We start from the raw sequence: 11,333 nt of genomic DNA, 5'->3' as shown, positions 1-11,333 counted from the left end.
TTTACATAATTATTAATCAATCAGAAAGTTTGATGAGTAATTTTTTAGTTTAATTATCTATTATTGATCACGCTGTATCAGCTAACTAGGCATCTTTGCCTCATCCTCATAAATTTTAATACAATTTAAAACTATTGTAAAACATTAGCGATGTTTACTTCAAACTTTCCAGCAGAAGGCATAACAATATTAATTCGCTTCCAGTAGATATTTGTCATTCACACAGAACACGTTATTTCGGAATAATTAATAAAAAATAATTAGTATTTAAATAGAAAACGTCAGTATAAAATTTCGCAGTGTAATTTTGTTTGCTAAACATAATATAACATCGCGACGTACCTATTTGTTTATGCAAAGGTGAGTTTGAATATTAATTTTGCCTATTCAGTATCTTACCTGTTGCTGAATTAGTATTTAGTTCAGTCATTGGAATTCTGCTTGCGGGGGAATTACTTGACATAAGTAATAGTTTTTATGTATCCAGTATCCCATAAATTGAAAATAGATTATTCAGACTTGGACCTTGGTATTCGACTGGGATTCAACTGCGATTCGAAAACTTGCCACGCAGTCGCATTAAATTATAGTAATTCTACTAGTAATTGTTTAAAAACCGCACGATAAGCGAAGACGATAAGTTTTCGAATCGGGGTCGAACTTGAATTAGGTATTGTATCAATGCGCTGAATTTTTGCGTAGGAACTAGGAAGTGAAAATGTCATTTTTACACGACCGTGACTTTTCTGCACTGCCATCGATACCGGAGTACTTCAAGGGGAAGACGGTGTTCCTTACTGGTGGCTCAGGTACCTACCGAAATAATATTTTCAGCTTAGATTTTTTTATCTCAGTTTAGAATGTACATAAAGAAGTCTCATCCAAACTGAAACTGCTAAACTGAAAACTATTTTACTTAACTTTGAATGAACGATCGACGTGTCTGTTATAAATCCATCTAAGAAGAAGGCAATATTTCCCACCACGTTCAAATAAAATCGGCCAAGTGTGAGTCGGACTCGCGCACGAAGGGTTTCGTACCGATACCGAGCAAAAATAGGCAAAAAATTGTGTTTTTTGTATGGGAGCCCCCCTTAAATTTTTATTTTTATTTAATATTATTATTAAATATAAAAGTACACATATAAAAAAATAACGCGTAAAAAATTTAAGAGCCTAACTTTAGCCATTATTGATATAGAGCGAAAAAGGCCGAAAAAATCACGTTTGTTGTTTGGGAGCCCCTTTAAATATTAATTTTATTTTGTTTTCAGTATTTGTTGTTATAGCGGCAACAGATATACACAATCTGTGAAAATTTCAGAAGTATAGCTATAGCGGTTCTCGAGATACAGCCTGGAGACAGACAGACGCGGACGGACAGACAACGAAGTCTTAGTAATAGGGTCCCGTTTTTACCCTTTGGGTACGGAACCCTAAAAACCGTTTCTCGCCTATTTCAGGCTTCATTGGAAAAGTCTTGATTGAAAAACTCCTGCGATGTTGCCCTGACATTGATGCAATTTATGTCCTGATGAGAGGCAAAGGAGATTCGTCGCCAGAGAAAAGAAAAGAAGAAATTTATAAGCTAGAGGTAATAATATATAAGTGAGTGAAAACAGGTATTTGGTGAAAAGTGAAAACTCAAGAAAATGACATTTTCATCCACAGACATAATATCAGTCGTATCAATTTATTATCTATATACATCTATATACATCTATACATATAAATAAAATTGGAGTGTTTTTTACTACATGCATATTAATATTTAAACGGTACTTACACCAAAATAAAAATTTTTAGAATTTTTGTCTGTCTGTATGTATGTCTGTCTGTTTGTTCCGGCTAATCACCGAAATGGCTGGACCGATTTTGACGGGACTTTTATTGGCAGATAGCTGATGTAATAAGGAGTAACTTAGGCTACTTTTTAACCGACTTCCAAAAAGGAGGAGGACATATTTTTACTTTTTACCTATGTATTTTACATTTTGTTGACGCGGACGAAGTCGCGGGTAACAGCTAGTAAGGTAACAGCTAGCATAAAATATTTTTGATCGGCGATTCTATGAAGAAGAGATAAAGGAAACGTGTTAGCTAAGCACCCAACGTTTCACACTATTAACTGCTCTATTGGTTGAATCTGAATTAAGAAGAGAACGAATTTTTTTTTCTCTATTCAGGTTCAAATTAATCTAAGCTAGTTTAAATATGTACTTAAATGAATGTGTGAAAATCGTACATGATTTATTTCTTTACTTTAACGTCAAAAGTTTATTTTTTCGAATATAAATATACGATGCTAATTAATGAAGAACTCTACAGTCTACAGTTCTCTATAAATTGGAGAATAAAGAGAGAGAATAAAATAATAGAGAATAATAATTAGGTACAGTCATGATATACTAATTATTCCTCGAGTCTCGATTCTTCCAGAAAAAGAAACCATTATAATTCTATTTTGCATTGGGAAAATGGTAGGGTTAAACAAAAATCATTAATACCTATATAATAATATTATATATTATATATTAATTATATATTAATTATATATTATTGCTTTTTTTTAGTGTTTCGACGTGCTGCGTGTTAAAAAGCCTGGCATATTCGAATCAAAAGTATTCATTATTCCGGGGGATGTCACGGAATATAATTTAGGTAATTATTCAATGTTTTTAAACATATAAATAACAATATTAATTATTCTAATACCTCGATCGTGGGAATCGCAGACACAATACTAGATTTTCAATTGCGAAAGCCGGGTGCCGCATAACAATTGAATATCTATTGTGCCTGCTATGCCCACAATCGAGGTGCACCTACGCTTAAATTTGAATTGACATTTTGACCGACTTCCAAAAAGGAGGAGGTAGGTAATACGTTCGGCTGTATACAGTATCTTTTTTTTTGTATGTTCAACGATTACTCAGCCGTTTGTGGTCCGATTTTCAAAATTATTTTTGTGTTATATAGGGTTTAACTCGAATTTGGTACCATGTTCAAAAAACTGGTGATCTGATGATTTGATGATTGGGATTGGTGCCACAATTTTCCTCTTTAGTAAATTAGGAGAGTTTTTGCTCTGTAGTAGAGGAGTTGAGTCAAGTAGAAGCTGAATAGGTGTGTCACAGAATCTGCAATCGTAATGCTATTAACACCTATCCTGTATAGGTGCTTGTTAAGCTTTACATTGTCCAGTTAGGCTTCTGGCAAGGATTCTATTTTTTCCTTACTAGCCAACTCGTCAGCGGTTACGTAACCATTTACCAATGAGGAAACAAGGATTGCGAAGACTTTAAAAACTGCCAACTGGAGACATATCAGCTGGGCTGGTTAACGGTGACGCTGGAGCAAGATAAGTGAAAGATTCGGGCGGTGCCTTTGTCCAGCAGTTGGATAGTATATTCATATTTAGGCTATTGCACAAAATAGTGACTTAAAATAATAATTTAAACTTTAAATCAACATTTCGTTTTAATATAAACTTACTATATTCCTTTATTTAATTTGACAATCACAAATCAGCATTGGTTACGTAAACAATGATAATTTATATGTCCTTATTTCTTTTAAATAAAATGAAAAATGTAAAGAAATGTAATTACAACCACCAAATAACTACACAATGGAATATTAGACATACGAAATTCCGACGTTGGTACGTGTAGACAACGCAAAGTTGTGATAGCGCCTTTAAACAAATGTGAATTTGTATGTCAGATATTACACGATACATTTAAATTAATTTTATATAAAGTAAAAGCTTCTATTTCATAATTTTATCTACTATTCGAAAAAACCGAAAATCCGGATGTTGAAATTTAAAAATCCGGATTTTTCAATGACTCAAAAGATCCGGATTATCCGGATTTTTCGAATTTCGAAGTATCCGGATTGCAATCCCTATCTATAACTTCTGTTCACAGGTATGTCGGACGATGACTATGCGCTTGTAGTCAACAAGACAAACATATTTGTTCACTCGGCTGCAAGTGTCAGGTAGGTCAGAAAATATCGTCATGGACTACGTCATGGAGACAAAACTCTACTTCTTTAACGCAAAATAACTGTAATGATGCTTTTTAATATTTTTGATAATAATTATTGATGCAGTTAGTTCCACACCAGAAGATTTAAAATATTTTTTGTATTTTACTAGTTTTTATTATTCGTAGTATTTTTACAGATTTAACGACAATTTAAAAATAGCAGCAAAACTCAATCTACTGGGGACCAAACATGCTTTAGATTTGGCTAAAGAAATGCGCAATTTGGAGGTGAGCTTAAAATTTAATGCATTTGAAGGTATTGACATTTTCAGGGGAGATGCTCCCCGCATCATTTTAAGGTGTAGATTTTTTACAAACTAATATATTTTTTAGAGCTTCATTCACGTTTCTACAGCTTATTCGAATAAAATTCAAAATCCTTTGCAAGAGACACTGTACCCACCGGTATTGGATTGGAGGGAGTTGTTGGAAATGTGCCAGCTGGACGACCACACGATACAAGTTTTAACTCCTAAGTAAGTTTCAGGTAAAATTTATTTGTATCTTGTTAGGCCGCGTTTCCACTGACGCGGAGCTGGGCGGAGAGGAGCGGTGAAAAGGTGTCAGTGTTTCCATTGAAGCGGAGTGGAGTGGAGTGAAATGGAGCGGAATGGAGCATACTTTTGGAATTGATAATGATTATTGATTAGGCCGAGTTTCGACTGACGCGGAGCTGGGCGGAGAGGAGCGGTGAAGAGCGGTGAAAAGGTGTCTGTGTTTCCACTGAAGCGGAGCGAAGTGGAGTGGAATGGAGCGGAGCGGAGCGGAGCATACTTTTGGAATTGGTTGAATGATTAACTGAGGCACTGCGCGCGAGTCACGCACCGCACCGCTGTCCTCCGCTCTGCACCCTAATGCTCGTTGTCCTCCGCACCGCATCGCCTCGCTGTATTTTTATTATGAATATCCGCTTAGCTCTGCTCCACCCACTCGTGCTGTTTCCATTGAGACGGAGCGGAGATTTCGAGCATACCGTAGTGATTGTGACGTCAATTCGGGCACCGCTAAGCTCCTCTCAGCCCAGCTCCGCGGTAGTGGAAACGCCGAGTCATATTAGACTCGGCCACGCGGCCTTCGCAATACATTCACACAAAAAACCCTTTCCAAGTTTAAATGTGTGAATGAATCGAGTGGCAAAACGCACAGCTACTTGGTGCAAGCAGTTATTTTTTTTCTTTTCAGAATCATAGATGAGCTACCCAACACGTACGTGATCACGAAGCATTGCGCCGAGCAAATGGTGTACGAGGAACGAGGGAATCTGCCCATAGTCATCGCCAGACCATCTATTGGTAAAAGCTAAAATATCTAGACCGTTCAAATTGCCTAACAATTCCGTCTAGAGTTTAGAATAAAACATGAAACAGTCCAAGATTTTTGCATCTTGGTTCAACACGTAATTGATAGATCTTGTGCACGTAAGCCTACTTACTTTTTTAAATATTTTGTTTTATTTTTTAGTGATAAATAGTGTGAAAGAGCCCGTTCCTGGCTGGAATGACAACTTTAATGGTCCTGTAGGAATCATTGTGGCGTTAGCAACAGGTACAAGAAATTTTCATTTCAAGCTTATGTTGTTTAATAATATTATCTAATACAGCTGAAACCTCTTTGAAGCTATCAGCAGCAGCAGTAGTATGGCCTTTAGTTTCTAAAGGTATAATCGTTTTCAGGACTATCAAGTATTCTATACGTGGATCCAGAAGTAAGAAGTGACTATGCCCCCGTAGACTTGGTAACCAGGGCCATCATCAGCGTAGCATGGGCTAGAGGTACCAAGAAGTTAGTATCATTGATTTACTCTATAAAGGTAGGATTCAAAATCATTACAATCATCACAGCTAGGCATGCCAGCATTCTCATAACGTTAATTTTCTGCTATCTCACTTGCTGCCATATGCATACAGCATAAGTGAGACAAAAGCAGGACTCCATGAGTCTACTTTTTGACCTGTTACTCTGCTCGGAATTTTAGACAATATGAGTCCTAGAGCCTCGGTTTTTATACAAACGAACGCTTTGACCTTAGAGTGTCTCACTTGAACATATAGCAGCAAGTTAAGCTGTAAGCTTATGTACAGCTATATTATGTGTTTTAATGCTCTGCATCTTAGCCTCATGGTACATTCGCCTGATTACAGATTCGAGCCCAGCGATGATATACCGATATACAACATGTGTGGCGGTGGCTACTTCAACCTGACTCCTGTGGATCTGTACGAGCATTCGAAACAGCCACTCGTGGAAATGCCCCTTGCGGATGTGATACTGCCTCCATCCTTCAAGTTCACTAATTCTAAACTTGTGTTTACATTTGAGGTGAGTGAGAAAAATAAAATCGATGACTCAATCTATCACTTATATTGTTAGCTTCAGGATGCTTAATATATCCTTGGATTTTCCTCTTTTTTTTAATGCCACAATTGGCCACAAAACATTAATATCTTGTTATTGTTTATCTTTTAATTAAATTTAATGTCTTTTGTTCATTAAAAATATCTTTACAGGTACTTTGGTCACGGCTCTTTCTATATGCACTAATTGATTACATATTTGTATTGGCTTCAAAAAAACCCAGGTATCTTGTTTTGAAATACAGTTTTCTTGATATTATTACAGTATTTTTGATATTATACTTGTTAAAGTTCTCAAATATCTTTGGTTAAAAGCCTTTATTCTTTGTCATTCACGGAACACGAATGATGTCTCTAGCGGTTTTCATTACTCCTTCAGGTTGCTCAAGCTGCTCCGTCGCCTTTACATGGCTTGCATATCCCTCGAGAAGTTCTCCTGCAAGAACTGGTCCTTCAGAATTGACAACGTGAGGGAGCTGAGCTCGAAGCTGAAGCCGGAAGACGTGGACGAGTTCAAGTACGCCATAGAGAACATAGACCTGGACAAATACATGCATACCAGCGTCTACGGCGCCAGAAAATACGTGATCAGGCAGAGAACTGACAACTCGGAGGAGTTGCGGACGAAACAATTTAGGTACCTTCAAATGCTTCATACACAAAAATGTTGCGTATGAAGAATAGACCTATACTCCACTCGGGCTAACTTGTCATTGACTCCCTGTAAAAATCTTGTAATTTTCCATATAAAACCACGGTTGACAATATCTGACACTTCATTGTCAATCGCGGTTTATATGGAAAATGACCGCTAGCGACAAGTTAGCCCGAGTGGAGTACAGACTCCATTTAGTGACTAAATCGACTAGAGTCTAGACTCTAGGTCTATTCTTAATTATTGTATAGAACAGGCAGATGTGTACGAAAGACGCGAAAAACTGTAGCGATAATATGGTCGCACTGAGTACCTACCTAGTTATACACATGTGTATGACAAAACATAGTAATTGAACAATACAGAATTTAAAATTTAAACGACCCTTTGTCTACGAATAATAAAAACTAAGGAAGAGTAACTGTGTCAAAAAGTTCCGCGAGTCTACAAAATTAGACCCAAATACATGCACACTTTATGCATTTATGTATTTGGGTCTCATTTTTAGACTATCGAGTAAAACCGTATGTGTTTCACTTACCGTGTTTCGTAGCTATTGTCTTTTTTTTTTTTTTTTTTCGAAAGGGTCTAAGCTACTGGTCTGGTTAAGACCATGGTAGTTTAATCGTGGCTATAACTAGTCTGTTGCTAGTTGGTTTGGAAATAAACAATGAGGGGGGCCTGGCCCCCTCCCCTAAAGTCACACGTGTGACATTCTAGACGGGCAATATTGGGGAGAGCTACGAAAATAAGCTATTTTTATCTGACGTGGGGACACGGGTCCCCCCTACTCTTAAGGGGTCCGACCCCTTACTCACTCTCAGACGAGTGAGGCTGCTCGCGCGCGGTAGCACAAACTAGCTGCGTACGAGTTATCGCGGTAGATGAGCTCAAGTTATTAATGTTATTGCTTAAAAGAGGGCCGTCCCTCTCCCCTTCCGAGTCCGGTTGGGGTGACATACGCATGTATGTTCTAATGTCAAAGTAATTGGTAGAGCTCTCTACGACAATGTCGCGGTCGCGGTCATGATTTAGGTGTGTTCCTATGCTATCCGCATGCGAACTCGAACCCGGGATACCGGATTTCGGTCGGTCTGTCTGTTTGTCGTTCGGGTCGTGTTAAGTCCTCGGGGAAGGCGCCGGCGTCGTCCCCGGTGCAGTACTAACCACGCGGGTGAGTGTGATTTGTGTTTACGTAACTGTACACAGTACGTTACGTATTCTGTGATGGCCTAAGCATATCTTAGCCGACCCTGTAGTCGGCTAAGATATGCTTAGGCCGTCTGAAGGGGTATCGGAATGATGCGTCATGTTCGTAGTCCACAGCCTTACGAATGAGCGGATTGGGATGTACTTTGCCTTTCTCAAAGAATCTCTCTGAGAGTTCTTTGATATAGGCTTTGATAGTGATAAGCTCGCAGTCTCTATGCAAGTCGATGTTTCGCATGTAACGGTGGGCACCTGTTGCCATGCGCAAAAAACGGTTTTGTACTCGTTGCAATTGGTTCATCTGATTGTCACTTATGTGTGCGAAAGAGACGCACGCATAAATGAGTATCGTTCTTATACATGTTTTGTATAAGGTGAGCTTATGTCTTAAGGACATTTTGCTACTTGCGTTGAGTAAAGGATATAATTTGTATAATACAAATTTCGCTATACGTACGGTATTCGATATATTCCCCGCGTTCCAGATGACGTTAGAAACGCTCACGCTCAAGACCGTAGTTTTTCCCGTTCCACTAGCTTGTGAGCGTCAGTGATACAAACCCAAGTGGAACGGATTATGGATCGTTTTGAGCGTTTTGAGAAAAGTTTAAACCGAACATTGAACCGAACTTGGATACTACGATCCTTTTCTTCAAGTCGTAAATAAAAGTAATTTTATTGTTTATAGTTACATTTATTTTAATAAAATATGTAGGTACATAATATTATATTTGTTTCGTTTTTAGTATTACATTTTTTTACTTAAGTAATCATATTTTAATATAGTTAAGCTTTTATTATATTTGAGTTTTCACATTGAATCATATTTTAATAACAAAACCACATATTTTGAATATTGACTATTGTCACAATATACATATAAACGTTAGGTAACAATACCGCTTAATGCTTAGTCAAGTACGAGTAAGTCAACAGGTATAAGAGAGATGAGATGTTATTTAATTTATTTAATTAAAATATTATTTGTAATGAAATATTATAAAGTTTTTTGTCTCTACTATCTCCTGAAAACTTTCCAAACATGGCTTTCGCGATATAGTTACGTTAAAATTTAAAAAAAAACTAGAACGCCCACTTTGACCCATCTTCGTCAAGGGTCGTTTTGAGCGAAAATGATGACGTCATGAGTGACGTCATAGCCGCTATCAAAACGACCCCGGTCGCCAAAGGGAACGGCAGAAGGGGACGTTTTGAGCGTTTTGGTCAAAATTACCGTCATCTGGAACGCAGCCATTATGGTTCGTGAATGACATCGACTTGTTTAGTACTACTCCTAAGTATTTGACAGCCGTGACTTCGGGAATTAATTTTCCGTGCAGACTAATAGGTTGCATTTTCTTATGTTTTAGTCCGTTAAATAATATAGCGTGACTTTTGTCGGGGCTTAGTTCAATTCTCCATTTAGCGAACCATTCACCGAGTTCGGTAACTGCTTCTTGGAGTTTTTTGGACGCGAAAGCTATTTGGCGATGAGCAAAGAAAAGGGCTGTGTCGTCCGCGAATAGCGCTTTTTGTACTCGAGGGTGGGTGGGCAAATCGGACGTGTTTTTATATAGATATTGTCATATTTTAGTGTCTAAAAACACCATGCCGAAGATACGCGGCCGGTTCGATAGTTTCAATAGCAAAGTTAGAAGGCCCGTATAAATAGTTGGCTTTCAAAATTCATTTCAATACCATTCAATACGCATTTTGATTGATATGCTCAGAAAGTAATTTGGATTTTTTTTATGAAATAAGGGGGCAAACGAGCAAACGGGTCACCTGATGGAAAGCAACTTCCGTCGCCTATGGACACTCGCAGGATCAGAAGAGCTGCAGGTGCGTTGCCGGCCTTTTAAAAGGGAATAGGGTAATAGGGGAGGGTAGGGAAAGAAAGGGAATAGGGGAGGGTAGGGAAGGGAATAGGGTAGTGGATTGGGCCTCCGGTAAACTCACTCACTCACTCGGCGAAACACAGCGCAAGCGCTGTTTCACGCCGGTTTTCTGTGAGAACGTGGTATTTCTCCGGTCGAGCCGGCCCATTCGTGCCGAAGCATGGCTCTCCCACGTATATCCGCTTCGCAAGCGCTATTTCAAATCCCATACATTTTCGACACCTCACTTCGCTATCTTTGACTAAGCACTGTACAATTTCCTATTACATAAATCATATTTTTTTTCCAGGTTAAAAATTTTCGTAATGGGTTTGAAGATGGTTTTGTTCGCCTTCCTTATGTGGTTCGTTATTACCTCGAATACAACTCAGAAGTTTTTGTCGAAGATCAGCGACGAATTGCTCGTGTTTGTATGATCATAGTGTTCAAAATAATATTATTTTTAGCTTTAAATTCTTGCTTTGGACTATTTACTTTAGTATTTTAAAATTAAGGAATATTATGTAATGACTAATGACATTTAATAAAATTATTTTTGCATTGTTTGTAGACGTATACTTACTGCATTATTATAAAAATAAACAAACTGTACGGTCTATATTATATTGTCTTACTTTGTACCTTATCACGGCTATCCATAATATCTATGGACGCTTCACACTACGTCAGTCTGGCCCCGTGCTAAGTACCTTAAGGACTTGTGTTACAGGTGTGTTACCAGACGACGGAAATATCTATACTTATAATATTATAAAGCGGAAGAGTTTGTTAGTTTGTTTGTTTCTTTCTTTGAACGCGCTAATCTCAGGAACCACTGGTCCGATTTGAAAAATTCTTTCAGTGTTATATAGCCCATTTATCGAGGAAGGCTATAGGCTATATTTTATCACGCTAAGACTAATAATAGCGAAGAAATAGAGGAAAATGTGGAAAAAACGGGGGAAAATTATTTGAAAGGGCTTATTTGAACGCGCTAATCTCAGGAACTACTGATCTGATTTGAAAAATTATTTCAGTGATAGATAGCCTATTTATCGAGGAAAGCTATAAGCTATATCCCCTCAACCGTTGACCACGCTCTAGGAGCTTGATCTCAAAAATGCGCGCATCTGTGGACCGCGCTCCTGGAGCTCGATTATCACCTTCGTGTATTATTTTAACC

At 37.9% G+C, this 11,333-nt stretch overlaps 1 protein-coding gene across 1 annotated transcript; it reads left to right on the top strand.

Moving 5' to 3' along the window:
• The first annotated feature begins 230 nt into the window (after positions 1-230).
• LOC121727335 (fatty acyl-CoA reductase 1-like) lies at positions 231-10,601 on the top strand. Its single transcript, XM_042115110.1, has 14 exons — positions 231-360; positions 703-809; positions 1,464-1,594; positions 2,574-2,661; positions 3,933-4,005; positions 4,193-4,283; positions 4,389-4,531; positions 5,238-5,347; positions 5,517-5,600; positions 5,729-5,837; positions 6,197-6,374; positions 6,563-6,633; positions 6,789-7,046; positions 10,461-10,601. The coding sequence occupies exons 2-14, from the start codon at positions 719-721 to the stop codon at positions 10,585-10,587; spliced, it is 1,554 nt and encodes a 517-aa protein (XP_041971044.1). The 5' UTR covers positions 231-360; positions 703-718; the 3' UTR covers positions 10,588-10,601.
• The last annotated feature ends 732 nt before the right edge of the window (positions 10,602-11,333 follow it).

Source organism: Aricia agestis, chromosome 5, assembly GCF_905147365.1.
Source record: "Aricia agestis chromosome 5, ilAriAges1.1, whole genome shotgun sequence".
NCBI lineage: Eukaryota > Metazoa > Arthropoda > Insecta > Lepidoptera > Lycaenidae > Aricia > Aricia agestis.
This window is presented reverse-complemented; position numbering and strand designations above follow the sequence as displayed.

Bases quoted from the DNA above. Each gene is read 5' to 3' on its own strand.
- LOC121727335 (XM_042115110.1), top strand. From the start codon at position 719: ATGTCATTTTTACACGACCGTGACTTTTCTGCACTGCCATCGATACCG. The intron at 4,006-4,192 runs GTAGGTCAGAAA...GTATTTTTACAG, and splicing joins CACTCGGCTGCAAGTGTCAG to ATTTAACGACAATTTAAAAA. The intron at 4,532-5,237 runs GTAAGTTTCAGG...TTTTCTTTTCAG, and splicing joins ATACAAGTTTTAACTCCTAA to AATCATAGATGAGCTACCCA.